General features: G+C 49.1%; 2 protein-coding genes across 4 annotated transcripts; one reads left to right on the forward strand and one right to left on the reverse strand.

The window, feature by feature from the left end:
* The first annotated feature begins 1,025 nt into the window (after positions 1 to 1,025).
* On the forward strand, positions 1,026 to 5,511 carry Slc25a35 (solute carrier family 25, member 35). Of its 2 annotated transcripts, XM_013013384.1 has the most exons (5): positions 1,026 to 1,719; positions 3,451 to 3,516; positions 3,926 to 4,078; positions 4,616 to 4,750; positions 4,908 to 5,511. In XM_013013384.1, exons 1-5 carry the CDS (start codon positions 1,345 to 1,347, stop codon positions 5,079 to 5,081), a joined length of 903 nt encoding a protein of 300 aa, XP_012868838.1. In that variant the 5' UTR covers positions 1,026 to 1,344; the 3' UTR covers positions 5,082 to 5,511. The 2 variants fall into 2 exon arrangements, with proteins under 2 accessions (XP_012868838.1, XP_012868839.1); XM_013013385.1 differs by lacking the exon at positions 3,926 to 4,078.
* Positions 5,484 to 7,482, reverse strand: Rangrf (RAN guanine nucleotide release factor). 2 transcript variants are annotated; one of them, XM_013013387.1, is made up of 5 exons: positions 6,716 to 7,480; positions 6,508 to 6,624; positions 6,145 to 6,301; positions 5,979 to 6,064; positions 5,484 to 5,765 (listed from the first exon to the last, which is right to left on the reverse strand). In XM_013013387.1, exons 1-5 carry the CDS (start codon positions 6,790 to 6,792, stop codon positions 5,642 to 5,644), a joined length of 561 nt encoding a protein of 186 aa, XP_012868841.1. In that variant the 5' UTR covers positions 6,793 to 7,480; the 3' UTR covers positions 5,484 to 5,641. The 2 variants fall into 2 exon arrangements, with proteins under 2 accessions (XP_012868841.1, XP_012868840.1); XM_013013386.1 differs by having other exon boundaries at positions 6,508 to 7,482.
* Between the last annotated feature and the right edge of the window lie 9,570 nt (positions 7,483 to 17,052).

Genomic DNA, 17,052 nt, shown 5'->3' on the forward strand with positions numbered 1-17,052 from the left:
TCAGTATCTAGTGAGACCCTGTCTCAAAAATCAAAATACAAAAGGAATGACTCAGATGCCAGGCGCCAGTGGCTCACACCTGTAATCCTAGCTACTCAGGAGGCTGAGCTCTGAGGATCACAGTTCAAAGCGAGCCCTGGCAGGAACGTCTGTGAGACTCTTCTCTCCAATTAACCACCAGAAAACCAGAAGTAGTGCTGTGGCTCAAGTGGTAGAGGTCTCGCCTTGAGCTGAAGAGCTGAGGGACAGCGCCCAGGCCCAGAGTTCAAGCCTCACGACCGAAGGAATCGTATCAAACGGGAATGCAGTTCCCTTCAGGCACAACCACACTCCTGGCGCTAGAACCCTAGAACGTTTTATTTAGTCTTAGGAGATGGGTGGCAAGTCAGCAGCTGTGTCCCATCTGGGGACGTCGCTTCCCGGTTGGCTGGAGGTGGGCGTCGACACATTTAGACCGCCCACCCCGAGATGCACAGAGGAAGACAGAACCTCAGGGTGGGTACCCCCGAGGTACTGCTGCTTCTGCGCTCAGCCTTTGCCTCTACCCAGGCACCCCAGATCCAACTCCTCCCCGCCAGAAACAAACCCGCCCGGTGCGCCCAGGTGCGCGCGCGGTTGCGCAGCGCCGTAGGGCCGCCCGCCCCCTTCCAGCCTCCCCCAGCCCCGGGGTGGGGAGAGTTAATCCCGAAAGGTTCGTCACCGGTTCCGGAGCGAGGTTGCCGAAGGCTCCTCCCATTGGCTGCCGACTGTCTCTGCGCTGATTGGCTGAGGCTCCCGCTGCAGCTGTCAGAGAATCCCCATTGGCGCCGCGGTGCGGTGCCAGGAGTGTGGCGGCCCGGCCTCCCCAAGACTACACCGGCGGTGCTCGGGCGCTAGTAGCTCCTTGGAAAGCTCACCCCGAGCCGGGGTCCCGACTTCTCTCTCGATCCAGCCCGGTGACTTTCTCGAGGACACCTGCGGATCGCGGATCCTTTTTCTCCTGTGGGCTTTCTCTTCCCCTGCCTCATCACCTTTCATATCCCGGCTCCCTGCGGCTAACCCCTGCATCCCACCTGTCACCTCCTGCCACTCCTTCCTGACTTCTGCCCTTCCTTGACCCCATAAGCTCTTGACCGCCAGGGACCCGTCATAACCTCGCCAAACTCTCCTACACTCCTCTCTCTCTAAGCCAGTTTCTGACTCCCGAATTCGAACTAACCCTTCACTCCTTGACGTTTGACCCTGACACTTAACTTGAAACCTCTAAATTCTTACTTCGTGCAGCCTGGGCTGCAGAAACCAAGTCTTCCCCTGACTTCAAGCCTGCTCCCTTGCTTCCCTTTGCTGGCCAACTGCTGTCCCACTATGGACTTCTTGATGAGCGGTCTAGCAGCCTGTGGGGCCTGTGTGTTCACCAATCCCCTGGAGGTTGTAAAAACCAGAATGCAACTGCAGGGAGAACTGCAGGCCCCGGGCACCTACCAGCGACACTACCGCAATGTCTTCCACGCTTTCTTCACTATCGGCAAGGTGGATGGCCTGGCTGCACTACAGAAAGGCCTGGCACCTGCACTCTTATACCAATTCCTGATGAATGGCATCCGCCTAGGCACCTATGGGCTGGCTGAGGCTAAGGGCTACCTGCACACAGCTGATGGCAACCTGAGTCCTGTCCACAGCGCAGCAGCTGGGGCCCTGGCTGGAATCATGGGAGCCTATCTGGGGAGTCCCATCTACATGGTAAGGAGAAAGAGGTGGTCTTACCTGGGGTCCTCAGGGGCAGAACCTTGGGGTAGAGTGAGGGTCTGGTCCTTCACAAGAGCGTAGGTGGCAGGGTGTTGTCCCCTTGCAAAGAAGGGGAGAGTATTACAAAATTGCTAGTAGGTTGTTAAGGCCTTCTGATCTGCTCTGTGCACACCCAAACAGTGCAAATAGTCAGATATGTTGAAGAAGATTATGGACTTCAGTCAAGATTATGGGAATCAGTCTTCCTGGCACGCATAGCTTGAATTTGAAAATTACTCACTGTAGCTGGGTGCTAGTGCCTCACACCTATAATCCTATCTACTCAAAAGCTGAGATCTTAGAATTACTGTTTGAAGCCAGCCCAGGCAGGAAAGTCTGTGAGACTCTTATCTTCCAATTAACTACCAAGGGGCTGGGAAGGTGGCTCAGTGGTAGAGTGTTTGCCTAGCATACATGAGGCCCTGGATTTAATTCCTCAGCACCACATAAGCAGAAAAATCCGAAAGTGGTGCTGTAGCTCAAGTGGTAGAGTACTAGCCTTGAGCTGAAGAGCTGAGGGACAGCACCCAGGCCCAGAGATCAGGCCCCATGACCGACAAAAAGAAAAAAAAAAAACACAAAACAGTTAACTACCGAAAAAGTGAGGTAGAGCTGTGGATCAAGTGGTAGAGTGTCAGCCTTGAGCAAAAAAGCTAAGAGACAGCTCCCAGGCCCTGAGTTCAAGCCCTAGTGAGAGAGAGAGAGGAGAATTATTCATTGTTGAACTTCAATTCTTCAATTGCCACACCTGTGAAATTGAGATAATTGCAGCAACCTTTTTGTGACCCTAGGGAGCACTAAGGAAGACAAATGAGGACACTAGCACAAATCCTGGCATAGATAAGCATTTTTAATAGTACTGCTTTTATTATTTTTGCTAATGTTTTATGCTATTTATTTAGGTTGGATTTGTGGAGGGGAAGCTGAAGATTTGAGTAACATGTATCAGTGATTATAGGGATCTGGAAGGCCTGGGTACCCCAGAATTACAACTTCACAGTGTACTCTTTTGAATTATTAGCTATAGGTCAAGGGCTGGGAACATGAGGCCCAGAGAGGGAAAGTGACCGCTTCAAGGTCACACAGCTGTTTATTGCTGAGGCTAGGCCATGCTTAGTGTAGTTAAGAGAGTGAGAAGCAGTGCATTTTGTGGAAAAGCCCACTTAGTCTCACTTGTAAGGTATTCAATTTAGAGACAGTGGCCTCTTCAAAGTCAGCTGATCACCTGCCCCTATGGACCCTGGTAGCTAGAAAGTTGACGGTGGCCAGAGTCTAAGAGGGGAATCTGATTGAGGTGGTAGCTGGAAATCTGACCTGAGAATGGGAACTGGCATAAGAGGCACAGAACCCAGGTCTTGCTTAACAACCAGTCTTAGGAAATGTCATTCTCCAACCTCTCCACCCCACCCCCACCCCTCAGCCCCAGGAGAAGGAGGAATTGGAGGGGGCAGGGTATCTTGCAGTGCTAGGAGATCTATCCCTTGGGACTGCAGCCAAGGGACACAGAGTCTCAAGACCAATCTGCTAAGTGGGAACAACAATAATTATCAGATTAAAGGGTGGGGGGGTGTTCATTGCTTAATACCCTGGAAGAAGTATAAGGGGAGCGGGTCAGGCAATGGCCTGTGGCAATGGCAGTGGCCAATGGCCACTGGGGTACAAGTTGTAATATTCTCTCTTCCCCAGGTGAAGACGCACTTACAGGCACAAGCAGCCTCTGAAATTGCGGTAGGGCACCAGTATAAGCACCAGGTGAGGGTTCCCCAAACCATTATACCTGACCACCCTCTCCCATTTTTTTTCCCCCAGCTTTCTGCTTGCCCCCAGCCGCTCCAACCCTGACCACTATTCTATCCAATAACATTAATCCAGGCCCACCTGGACCCTCACATACCCTTGTTCTTCAGACCTCCTGCCCATTTCTCCTGCCTCATTCTCTTGATCTACTAATGTCCTCACTTCCCTCTTACTTCAGCCCTTACTCTGGGATGGGGAGGTATGGCAAATACTGAAGGCCCATATTCTCGGGCTCTAAGCCCACATCGAATTGGTTGTTTGGACAATAGGTGCTTATTAAAGACTGATCCTTGCCAGTGATAGTGGTGACAGCCCCTGATGCTGGGGTGACTGAACCCCACCCCCATGGTCTTCCCCCCACCAGGGCATGTTTCAGGCACTAACGGACATTGGCCAGAAACATGGTCTGATGGGGTTATGGCGTGGGGCCTTGGGAGGCCTGCCCAGAGTTGTCGTCGGTTCCTCTACCCAGCTGTGCACCTTCTCATCCACCAAGGACCTCTTGAGCCAGTGGGAGGTACTTCCTGGGAAGGGGTGGGACCTTCCTGGGAATGGGATAGGGATTGGGCCAAGGGAGGTGAGGGGCTGGTGTCAACATTCAGATGTAAGGAAGGGAACAAGCAATAGGAGGGTTTGGGGTTCACTGACTTCTCAGGTTCTTCCCAAGATTCTCTAGTCACTTCCATCTAGAAAGGGATACTGGAGCCCGCAGAGCATGCTGACCTTCCTCCCACATACTGTTATCATACTAGTAGGGTAGAAGCAGGGCCTGTCCTGCCCTAGGAGATGAATAATTCGCTATAAAACAGACTAAGCGGGGCTGGGAAGGTGGCTCAGTGGTGAGCGCTTGCCTTGCATGCCTGAGGCCCTGGGTTCGATTCCTCAGCACCACATAAGCAAAAAGAAAAAAGCAGGAAGTAGTGGTGTGGCTCAAGTGGTAGAGTGCTAGCCTGGAGCTGAAGAGCTGAGGGACAGCGCCCAGGCCCAGAGTTCAGGCCTCACAACCGGACCCAAAAACAAAAACAAAAGCTGACTAAGCTTTTCTCTCCTGTAGATCTTTCCTCCCCAGAGCTGGAAGGTGGCTCTGGCCGCTGCCATGGTGAGTGGCATTGCAGTAGTCATGGCCATGACACCATTTGATGTGGCCAGTACCAGGCTCTATAACCAACCCACAGATACTCATGGCAAGGTAAGGGAGTGCTTTGGGGTGCAGACAAGCAGGCAAATCTGGGAGGGGGGCAGGGAGCAGCAGACTGTGGGTGTAGAAGGGAGAGCCTCAAATGCAGTCTGCAGAGATGAGACCGCTGCTGGACTCTGACAAGCTCCTTCCCCTCCAACATGTCCAGGGCCTCATGTACCGGGGAATCCTGGACGCTCTGCTGCAGACAGCTCGGACAGAGGGCATTTGGGGCATGTACAAGGGTATAGGCGCTTCCTACTTCCGCCTTGGGCCCCACACCATCCTCTCTCTCTTCTTCTGGGACCAGCTGCGCTTTCTCTACCACACGTACACTAAATAACAGCGGCTCTCGCACGTGCCACCAAATTGACACTTTCTCACATACTTTTGCCTCTACTACTATGCCTTGGTGACTATAAACCATGTGTCTTTTCATCCGCCTAAGCGGGAGAGCCAACCCCACCCTCTATCTATTCTCTCAGGGTTGAATCACTCCAAGTAGTAGTTTCCTTTCTTTCTTTGGGTGTTGTTGCTTTAAACCTTCCCATTCAACCCCTTGTATCCTCCGCACCCCTGTCCTCAGGGCTGAACCAGTCACTCCAAAGTGATTTCTTCCCTGTTTCCACTGCCAGCCTTAGGTTCCTCTTGTTCCCACGCACAGCTTTAAAACTTTACCATCCAAGACCAAAGGGAACTGAGAAGAACCAGGTGTCCTGTTAGATTCAAAGGCACAATCATGATATTGGTTATAAAGCAAATTTATTTCTGCAGAGAGGAGGTGTCTTATGTTTATGCACAGAGAAGTAAAAGGAACCCCGGGGTATTCACCTCTTTTTCCTCCACCCTTCCAGAACTGGGTCCCTAAATTCTCAGCAGCATCACGCAATGCTTCAGGAATCTTTACTGGGGACCAAAGATGTTGGGATCATGGAGGGTCAGACTGGTCACTAGTTGTTCAAAGTTACTCAGGCTCCAGGGTGGAGGTGACAGATTTTCAGGACCAAGAGATGACCTGTTCTCAGAGCTTATGGGTGGGAAAACAGAAGAAGACAGAACATCATCCAGGATTGAGGTTTGGAAGATCCCACTTCCGGTTCCCTAGGACCCACAGGGATTGATCCCAAACCTCGGGCCTATTCCTCCCTCCTTGAAAAGGACCCCACCAGCCCAACTCCCTGCTCTGCCCACCCAGTCTGGAGACCAGTCATAACATTCCCACCCTTTCCTGCCTCCTTACGGGGGTTGGTTGAAGGTGAGCAAGAGATCAGTTTGGTACTGGGGCAGCCGAAGCAAAGCCTGATGGAGTGTCACATCCTTTGCTACCTAAAGGGATGTCAGGCTGTTTATTTGGACCCTTGGAGCCATACACCCTTCTAGGGCATCCTACCCTCCCAGCCCCTCACCTGCTGGCTCCCTTTAGTTATCTGCTGTTTCCCAGAGAGGAGCCAGGCTTCTTGGCAGCAGCCCCGCAGGGCCAGGTTCTCCAAAGTGAGGGGTTGCACCGACTCCACCTGCTGGATCCTAGCCTCCTGCACCCAGCCGACGTCCTCAAAATGGTATCTGGGGTGGGAGAGAAGGGTCAAGGTCCCTGGGCGCCCCACCCCACCCCTGAGCATGTTGAAGTCTAGGTCTCTCACTTTTTGGCCTTTAAGTTCTGCTTCAGGAAAACAAACTAAAAGCCAAAACAAACAAACAAAAAAACGTCCGGGCCCAGGCCCCGCCCGCTTCCTCGGCCCAGGCCCCGCCCATTGGCCGGCCCCCCGCACCGCGCAGCCGCTTCGCCCTGCACGTGGGCCTGCAGCTCCAGAAGTTCCACGATCAGGCTCTGGTCGGTCTCTGGGTGGCAGAACACTTCTTGGTTATCCGGAACGGGTCGAAGGTCGCTAGAGGAAAGAGGCGAAGTAGACCCTGGTGACTCCAGCTTCTTCCCGCCACCCACCCGATCGGGCTCCAGGGACGCCTGGACCTTCTCACCTGACATCAATAGCCCCTGGAGGGAGGATGACGGAGAAGGCGCCCCCAAACAATGGGAAGTCTCTTGTGGGTTCCATGGTCCCGGGATTAGGGTATGGAGACTAAAGGGTTTTTAAAGAAACCCATATGGGGCTTCGTGGCATCTCCCACCCGCACCCCCAGGGTTTCGAAGCCACCACCCGGTCTCCTCCGTTTGCTTAGTTCCTGGTCCTTTAAGATTCAGCCCCGCCCCGCCGCCGAGCTGGCCAATCAGCGTCCGCCTTCTGAGGGCGGGGCCCGGCGAGGCCGCTCTGGGAAGCAGGGGCCTTGGGAGGGCGCGGGGCGGGACCTCCGGATCAGGCGCGCAGGTCCAGTCTGGATTTAGGATTTGTGACGCCTGCGCCCGCCGGACTCCTCCTTTTAAAGGGATCGCACCTTCTAAGAAGGTCATTTGGAGCCCTTCTTAAGGATAGCTATCCATCGAAGGCTCCCGTGTCTAGGTGCGGTCTCCCGAGTCCAGAGAGTCGTTACAGGGTGTCCTGGGGCCAATTGACAGCGAGTGGGCTGCTAGCCAGACCACGGGTCCCTGGGTCCCATGCTGAGAATTAAAGAAACAAGAGGTCCAGGTGTAGGTCTCGGTTAAGATTCAGGCCTCACACCTACTTCCTGAAAGCGACACCCTGTCTGAGATTACAAATCTAATCCCCTCAAATCTTTACTTTGGGAAAGCTTGGGACACGCTCTTCTACCCGCACACCTGGACGGAAGCATAGATTAAACTCTGTTGTTTTTCTTTTACAGATTTTCAGAGTGTTCTTTTAAGTATTTGTTCAACCATAACCTTCCAATTAATTTCTCTATTCATCATGATCCCCAACACCTGGCACAGAATTTAGAGCATAACAAGCCTATTGTTGAGTGACTGAATAAACCTATAATTGCCAGTGTCTGGAACCCTGAAGGCCACTAAGCCCTCAAAGGTTCCGGTCCCTACTTCCCAAAAAAGAACTAGACAAAGTGATTCCCATACTGATGCCATCTGGAGCCTAACACTTGAGTAAAATGAAACTAAAGGGTACATACTTACTAGAACCTTACATTAACAATCCCTATATGAAGGGCTGACCATAGAGAGGAAATTTGAGACACAGCCCTCTCCTCCTTCCTTTGTTTCCCTTCCTTCTTTCTTTCCATTTTCTTTTCTTTTTTTGGTCAGTCATGAGGCTTGATCTCAATATAGGTGCTATTCCTGAGCTTTTTCACTCAAGGCTAGCACTCTACCTACCACTTTGAGCCATAGCTCTACTCTTAGGCTTTTCCGGTGGTTAGTTGGAGATGAATTTCACAGACTTTCCTGCCCACATTGGCGTTGAACCATGAGCTTCAGATCTCAGCCTCCTGAGTAGCTAGGATTTCAGGCATAAGCCAACCAGTGCCAGGCCTTTCCATTTTCTTTTGGCATACATTAATACTATAAGGAGTTTTCTGAGCTGGCACTGGTGGCTCACACCTGTAATCCTCCATTTTCTTTTGGAATACATTGATACTATAAGGAGTTTTCTTACCGGGGCACTGGTGGCTCATGCCTGTAATCCTAGCTCCTCAGGAGGCTGAGATCTTCAGATCTCAGTTCAAAACCAGCCCAGGCAGGAAAGTCCATCAGACTTACCTCCAATTAACCACCAGAAAACCAGAAGTGGCACTGTGGCTCAAGTTATAGAACACTAGTCTTGAGCTGAAGAGCTGAGGGACAGTGCCCAGGCTCAAAGTTCTAGCCCCATGACGCACAAAAAAAAAAAAGTTTTCATTTTTATAATTCCATACAAACATACAGTGTTCTTTAAGTTCACCCCTTCTATTATATTTCATTTAAACAGTTCACTCCTTCTATTGTATTTCATTATCCCTTCACCCCAATTGTAAGGTTGAGAGAGTTCACCAGGGCACCCTATGGTATTCTAGCCAATAAAATGTAGGTGGGAAGACTTGGAGATAAGAAAGTATGTGCTGGGGAATGTCAGTATATCAGTTTGGCAAGGAGAAGAAGGGAGGGAAAAGGGAGAAATGGGCAACAGGAAGCAATGAACATTGCCAAATACAGGGTTTTGTTTGATTAGTTTTTTTATTGGTTTGCTTTGTGTGTATGTGTGCTCGCGCGCGTGTGTTTGTGTGTGTGTGTGTGTTGGGCTTTTCATTGGGGGCCTCTCATTCTCACTTGGCTTTTTTGCTCACTTCTGGTTCTCAATCACTTAAGCTATGCCTCCACTTCTAGATTTTTTGATGTTTAATTAGAAAATAAGAGTCTCAAGGCTTTGTCTTCCCAGGCTGGCTTTGAGCCAGGATCCTCAGATCTCTGCCTTTTCAGCCTTTTCAGAAGCTAGGGTTATAGGCCTGTACTGCCAAAACCCAGGTAGTTTTTGTTTGCTTGTTTGCTTATTTAGGTGCTGCTGAAGTGCCCAGGGCTTTTCACATCCTAAGCAAATGCTTTACTATTGAGCTTCACCCCAGCTCTCTACAGAATTTTTGTAGAACGTAAGAAGCTTGGACTCCCCAGTTCCTTCTCTCTCTCTCTCTCTTTCTCTCTCTCTCTCAACATAGTCTTACTATATAGTTTAGGCTAATCTTGAACTTGCTATTCTTTTGCCTCCGTTTCCTGAATGTTGGCATTACAGGAGAGCACCACCATGTCCAGCTTGAACTCATTTTTTTTTCTTTTCTTTTCTTCTTGTTTTTTGGTTGATCATGGGGCTTGAACTCAGGGCCTGGGCACTCTGAGCTTTTCTGCTCAAGGGTAGCACTCTGCAACCTTTGAGTTTTTCTGGTGGTTAATTAGAGATAAGAGTCTCAGGAGCCGGACGCCAGTGACTCACGCCTGTAATCCTAGTTACTCAGGAGATGGTCTGTGAGACTCTAATCTCCAGTTAACCACCAGAAAACCTGAAGTGGTGCGGTGGCTCAAGTGGTAGAGCACTTCCCTTGAGCTGAAGAGCTGAGGGACAGCACTTGGGCAAAGAGTTCAAGTCCCATGACTGACAAAAAAAAAAATCTCATGGACTTTCCTGCCTGGGCTGGCTTTGAACTGCAACCCTCAGATCTCAGCCTCCTGAGTAGCTAGGATTACAGACAGAGCCAACAATGCCTTACAAACTCATTTCTTACTGCAAGCATCAGACTTCTCTCTGAGCCTCTTTTCTCATCTCTAGAATACTGTTAGGATTAAGTGAGATTGGCTGTACTTGAATTTGAAACTGTTTCAGGACAGAACTCATTTTGTTCCTTAGGGAACTTTAGAGGGAAATTCTGTAGGCCATAGAGGGAGAAGACTAGTCATGAAAAATCAAGGACACTGGGTTATTATAAGGACCTCCTCTGTGCTTCCTCACTGAGACAAGGAGAAACAAACCCTTTCTGTCCTTTCTTCCCATTTCTGCCCAACTATTACCAGTCCCCTCCCAGGGCAATACTGACTCTGACTGCTTGTAAGCAACCACGCAGATCAGAAATTTTTTAAAGAGACCTCCAAAGACATAGAATGATCAGGACTGGACACAAGCCTATTTATGAATCAAGAGGAAGAGGTTAGATTAGAGGAGAAACCCACAGGATAATAGGTCCAGGATAATAGGTATCACTGGACAGATCTGTTAACCCAGATGGACCTCAGCCACTTTCCTCGGTGTGATTGTGAGTCCAGGTCTCAGCCTTCTAGTTGTAGACCTGCAACTGGCTGCTTCTGTACCCCTGGGACATCCCCTTCTTTAATGCCTTGTCTGAATATGGGTGACCTACCAGGTATGAAAAACAGGTTTAAAGATAGAAACCGGCTAGCTACTCAAGAGACTGAGATCTGAAGACAGAGTAAGCCCAGCCTACGGCCGGATGCCGGTGGCTCACGCCTATAATTCTAGTTACTCAGAAGGCTGAGATCTGAGGATCGAGGTTCAAAGCCAGCCCAGGCAGTAAAGTCTGTGAGATTTTTATCTCCCATAAACCTCTAGAAAACCAGAAGTGGCACTTTGGCTCAAGTGGTAGAGTGCTCCCCTTGAGCTGAAGAGCACAGGGACAGCGCCCAAGCACAGAGTTCAAGCCCCACGACCGACAAAAACAAATCAAAAAAACAGCCTAGGCAGGAAAGTTTGTGAGACACTTATCTCCAGCAAAAAGCCAGAAGTGGTGGCATGGCTCAAGTGGTAGAGTACCAGCCTTGAGCAGAAAAAAACTAAGGAACAGTGCCTAGCCCTAAGTTCAAGCCTTAGTGCCAGCACACACACACACACACACACACACACACACACTAAAGGAAGAGGCCTGGCCAAGAGAAATGGAGATGTCAATGACCGAAATAGGAAAATGGGGGATTTAATGGTGAGGAGAGGAAAAAATGAAAGGGGAAGGGTGCCTGTGTTCTTACCCATAAGTCACTACACAGTTGACCCTATGTCCTCCCCAACAATGGGGTCCAATGCCTCTGACTCTGCCATTCACATCTTTTTTAAAAATAGACTTATCATCAGTACAGCACCTTCCCAGAAAATGTGAGTTCATGAGTTCAAACTTGAATGCCACCATGAAAAAAAATTTTCAAAAAGGTCTAATTGGGGACTGGGTAGGTGGTTCAGTGGTAGAGTGCTTGCATTGCATGCATGAGGCCCTGGGTTCAATTCCTCAGCACCGCATAAACAGAAAAAGCCAGATGTGGCACTGTGGCTCAACTGGTAGAGCGCTAGCCTTGAGCTGAAGAGCTGAGGGACAGCGCCCAGGCTCAGACTTCAGACCCCACGACTGACCAAAAAAAAAAAAAAGGTCTAATTGTCCACCAGTGGTTCACATCTGTAGTAATACTAGCTATTCAGGGGTCTGAGATGTGAGGTTTAAAGCCACCCCTGACAGAAAAGTCTATGAGATTCCATTGCCAAAACAGGCAAGAGCAAGCAAGCTGAGCAAGTATGAGGAACTGAATACAAGCCCCAGTGTCAGGGAGATGAAAAGGGTTATTCAACTCATAGTTATGATTGGGTAGCCACATCTAATTGGTAAGGACCTCATGCTGATTCAACTCATGACAGAAAATAGAAGAGTAAGTGGACATGTACATAAGAGAGAAAACCCTAGGATGGCCTGGGGCCAGTGGCTCACATCTAAAATCCTTGCTGCTTAGGAGGCCAAGATCCGAGGATTGTGATTCAAAGCCAGCCCAGGCAGAAAAGCCCTGAGACTCTTAAATCTAAGTAACCATCAAAAAGCCAGAAGTGGAGATGTGGCTCAGGTGATAGTGCTCTAGCTTTGAGAAAGGAAGAAAGAAAGAAAGAAAGAAAGAAAGAAAGAAAGAAAGAAAGAAAGAAAGAAAGAAAGAAAGAAAGGAAAGAGGAAGGAAGGAAGGAAGGAAAGAAAGAGAAAGAAGGAAAGAAACTTCAGGGACAGCATCTAGTTCAAGCCCCAGGATCAGGCCCCCCCAAAAATATAGGGAAGACTTTGCTTATAACAACCTCTTCTAGCCATAACTAGTCTAACCAGTCTAGTTCCACCATTGAGAACTGATGGCTGAAAGAGTTTCATTCGTTCAGACTTTGTCATGATTCTCACACCTGTCACTAAGCTCTACCTCCAACAATATGGTATTGGAGATCAAGCCTCAATATAAGTTTTTTCTATTTTTGTTTTGTTTTTTTGTTGGACATGGGGCTTGAACTCAGGGCCTGGAAGCTATCCCTGAACTCTTTTGCTCTAGTTAGTTGCTCTACCATGTTGAGCCACAGCTCCACTTCTGGCTTTGTGGTAGCTACTTGGAGAGTAGAGTCTCACAGACTTTCCTGCCCAGGCTGGCTTTGAACAATGATCCTCAGATTTCAGCCTCTTGAGCAGCTAGGATTATAGACATGAGCTACCAGTACCCAGCCTCAATGTGAGTTTTGAGACTCATTCTAGTAATAGTAGCAGCCTGGCAGGGACAACTGCACCATAAACCTTAGAACTTTTGCCCTAAAGACCCTGGGTCTGGAGCTGGCTAACAGAACCTGTCCCTACCACTCCCTGAATGTGTTATTCCTCCCAACTTGGTTCTGGCAGCCCTTAATTTGAATTGTGATTTTTTTTTTCTTGGTGCTTTAAATTGTGATCCTTAGATCTCAGCCTGCTGAGTAGCTAGGATTATAGGTGTGAGCCACTGGCGCTCAGCATTTGTGATTGTTATCATCATCATCATCATAGTCTATGGGACTTGAACTCAGGGCCTAGGTGCTGTCCCTAAGCTCTTTCGCTCAAGACTAGTGTTCTACCACTCAAAATCACAACTCCATTTCTAGTTTTCTGGTGGTTAATGGGAGATAAGAGTCTCATGGACTTTCCTGCCTGGGCTGTCTTCGAACCACAATGCTCAGATCTCAGCCTCCTGGGTAACTAGGATTATAGATGTAGTCAGTCAGCAGTTGTGATTTTTTCCCCCCACCAATTCTTCCCCTCCCAAACACATATTCTAGTTTTTTTGGGGGGAAGGAAGTGATTTAGACACTCAAATGGAAAATGGAGGTATGGTGGCAAATGGCAGCCCTGATGGCTGTTTTCCTTCTGCTTTATTTGACCAAGGCCATTTCCTTGCAAGTTCTGGCAGGTGAGACAGGAAGAGCTATGAGCATTTGTTGGGAAAAGATCTGAAAGAGAGAGGAGTTTACCTCAGGGTAAAACTGGAAGCAGCTGAGCTAGGCCTCTGTGAGGGAGAAAGAGTTCCTTCCATTGCCCTGGATGCCTTCTGGGTGCAATCTCAGAATAGTCCAGAGTTTCAGATGGATGGAAAGCCACCCAACTGGTTAGACAAGATAGTGGTAACTATTCATTGTTTTTCAGCTTCCTCTTTTTCTGCCACCCACACTCTTCTCTCTAGATAACCATGTACCAGCAACACCTCAAACACAGTGCTTCCTAAACAAAGCCAGCTTTCTTCCTGAATGTGTTCCGATCTAATTTCAGTAAGAAAACTACTCACAGCGACCCAAGCTAGTAGCCTGGCTCCCCTCTTCTCAGTCCCCCTCCCTGTCCCTTCCTAGAGATTTTACTTCCCCTTGGATTGTGGGGAGGGCGGGGGGAGTGTGGGTGGGTATGGGTGTGCCAGTACTGGGGTTTGAACTTGGAGCCTAGGCACTGTCTCTGAGCTTTTTTGCTTCACTACATGAGCCACATCTCTAAGTCCCTGTTTTTTGCTATTTGATTAGAGATAACAGTGTCATGGACTTTCCTTCCCAGGCTGACTTCGAACCAAGATCCTCAGATCTCACCCTCCTGAGGAGGTAAGAGTACAGGTTCGAGCCACTGACTCCCAGCCAATCCCTTTGTATTAACTTGTGATCAGGCCACACCTCCTTTGATGATCTCCAAAAGTCTGGGCTGCACCCAAAGTGCCCTAATCTAAGTATTTCTCTTGGAGCAGGCCAAGACCCATGCTAACACTCACCTGATTGGCTGTATGGGGCTCCTGGTTTCACAGCATGGTGCCTGTTCTGTCTGCTACACTAGTCTAAACGAGAAGAGGAAGCTGCTGAAGCCCCTGCCTGCCTGGGGTGGTGACCCTGTTCCCTAGGTGTTCCTACAGAGAGAAGGGGATTCCAGAAGCCCAGAGGAGGCATCAAGGATTGCCCAACCCCACCACCACCACCACAGCCGGTGTCACTTCTCCACTCTCCAGTTATTTGCTGCCCCCAAGTGTCCAGTGACAGACTTGTTCTTGGGTCCCTGCCACCAAAGAACAGCAGATAGCTGAGAAGCCAGGTTGACCAGCCATGGAGACTCGCAACTGCCTGGCACGCACCTCCTTTCTCAACAACCTCAACCCCTTGGCCATACCCTGGCTTGGGTTCAATATCTCAGTCCAAGTTTGGAGAGATTACAGTGGAAGACTAGCCTAGCAGAAACCAAAGGATACTGTGGCTGGGGCCTTCCTAGAGAAAACCGCCCTCACTAAAGAGCCTCTCTGAACCGCCTGCCCAGAGACCACCTTCTCTGGATCCAGCAACTGCCTGCTGCCTCTCTGCCACCCCTGCCAGTAGTCCACTTCCCGTAATTAGGCATAGACTAAAACCGACAGTAATATATGTGCAGTTAGGCTGGAAAGGTGGCTTAGTGGTAGAGTGCTCACCTAGCACACATGAAGCCCTGGATTCCATTCCTCAGTACCATATACACAGAAAAAGCTAGAAGTGACATTGTGGTTCAAGTGGTAGAGTGCTAGCCTTAAGCAAAAGAAGCTCAGGGACAGTGCCCAGGCCCTGAGTTCAAGGCCCAGGACTGCCCCCCCCCAAAAAAAAATATATATATAAGCTCAGTTCAAGACATACAAAACTTCTAGGCAGGCAGGCATGCATGTGTGTGTGTGTGTGTGTGTGTGTGTGTGTGTGTGCATGCGTGTACGTGCACGCGCATGCTGGTAGTAGAGCTTAAACTCAGGGCCCAGAAACCATCCTTTTAGCTTTTTTATTCAAGGTTAGTGCTCTACCACTTGATCTATCTCCACTTCCAGTACCCTGCAAGGCAGGTGTTTAATTTTGTGCCCCAGTACCAACACACACACACACACAGGGTAACTTTGAAGCCAGCAGTAGTGGCTTACCTTGTAATCCTAGCTACTCTGGAAGCTATGATCTGAGGATTGCAGTTTGAAGCAGCCTGGGCAGAAAACTTCAAGAGATTTTTTTTTTTGGTCAGTAGTGGGGCCTGAACTCTGGGCCTGGGCTGCAGTCCTAGGGCCTTTATCTCTTTTTCCTTTCCATTCTGTTTTCATAATGACACATATTCTACCATATTCTACTTTTTTTTTTTTTTTTTTGGTCTGGTTGTGGGGCCTGAACTCTGGGCCTGGGCGCTGTCCCTCAGCTCTTCAGCTCAAGGCTAGCACTCTACCACTTGAGCCACAGCGCCACTTCTGGCTTTTTTCTTTTTGCTTATGTGGTGCTGAGGAATCGAACCCAGGGCCTCATGCATGCAAGGCAAGCGCTGTACCACTGAGCCACCTTCCCAGCCCTCTACCTATTCTAGCTTTCAGATAGCTGTTGAGTTGAAAATTTGTGAGATGGGTACGATATTGAATGGATACTGAATCAAGTAAAAGGACCTTGGAAGAGGAAGTTGGAGGAAGAAGGAAAAGAGAAAAGGAAAGATGGACTGGGAGAAAATAGTTGTTGGACCAGAGACCTTGATGACTCTGAAGCAGCAGCAACATGGAAGGAAGGTCATGGTATGATACAGGGTGCTTGAATAAATAAAGCTGGAGGTGGGAGATCAGGTGATGGCAAAATCCAAGATAAGGAACAATGGAGAAAACTACTGGAGGAAAGTCGTGAGTTTTGGGTGGTCATTGACATGATCCAGAATAATGGAAGGGACTTCAGTGAAAAGCAAAATGGTGTCGGGGGCTAATGCATTTGAAGAGAGGATTAAGAGCCAGACACCTGTGGCCTAAACTTGTAATCCTAGCTACTCAGGAGGCTGAGATTTGAGGATTACAGTTCAAAGCTAGCCCAAGCAGAAAAGACCATGAGATCATTGACCACTAAAAAAGCTGAAAGTACAGCTGTAGTGATAGAGCAACAACCTTGAGCAAAATATCAAAGGGACAATGCCCAGTCCCTGAGTTCAAACCAGCACAGGAGAGAGATGGGGGAGGGGGGAGAGAGGGAGGGAGGGAGAGAGAGAGAGAGACTAGTTTTGCTATTAGAGACATAAAGCACCAAAATTAACAGAGATTAAGTAAACCAAGCACAGCGGTTTACACCTATAATTCCAACTACTTAGTAGGTGGAGAACAGAAGCAGGAGGAACCAGAGTTTGAGGCCAGTCTAGGCAAAGTTAGTGACTTGATCTCAAAAGCAAAATACAAACAAGGCTCAACTGGAAAATTGTCATGCTTGAAGTCCTGGATTCAGTCCCCAGTAACCTCAGTGTCTGCACACATACATGCAAGTGTGCATGCACACACATACAGATAAAGGATGCTATATTTATTTTGCATGAGGATTGAATTCAGCCTGGCACAGGCTAGGCAAATATGTTACTATTCAAGCCACACCCTTAGCCTTTTTGTTTTTATATGGGGTCTTTTTCTTTTTGGTGAAATGAGTTTGAACTGAGGGAAAAGGCCTTGTGGTTGCCTGGTTGGCAGTTTACCACTTGAGTCATGCCTCCAGTCCTGCTTTGTGTGTGTGCGTGTGCGCGCGTGCAACAGTCCTGGGGCTCGAACTCAGGGCCTGGGCACTGTCCCTGAGCTTCTTTTGCTCAAGGCTTGCACTCTACCACTTAAGCCACAGCTCCACATCTGGCTTTTTATTTTTATTTTTTTTGGGGTCCAGTAGTGGGGCCTGAACTCTGGGCCTGGG

This window comes from Dipodomys ordii, unplaced genomic scaffold, assembly GCF_000151885.1.
Source record: "Dipodomys ordii isolate 6190 unplaced genomic scaffold, Dord_2.0 Scaffold19, whole genome shotgun sequence".
Taxonomy (NCBI): domain Eukaryota; kingdom Metazoa; phylum Chordata; class Mammalia; order Rodentia; family Heteromyidae; genus Dipodomys; species Dipodomys ordii.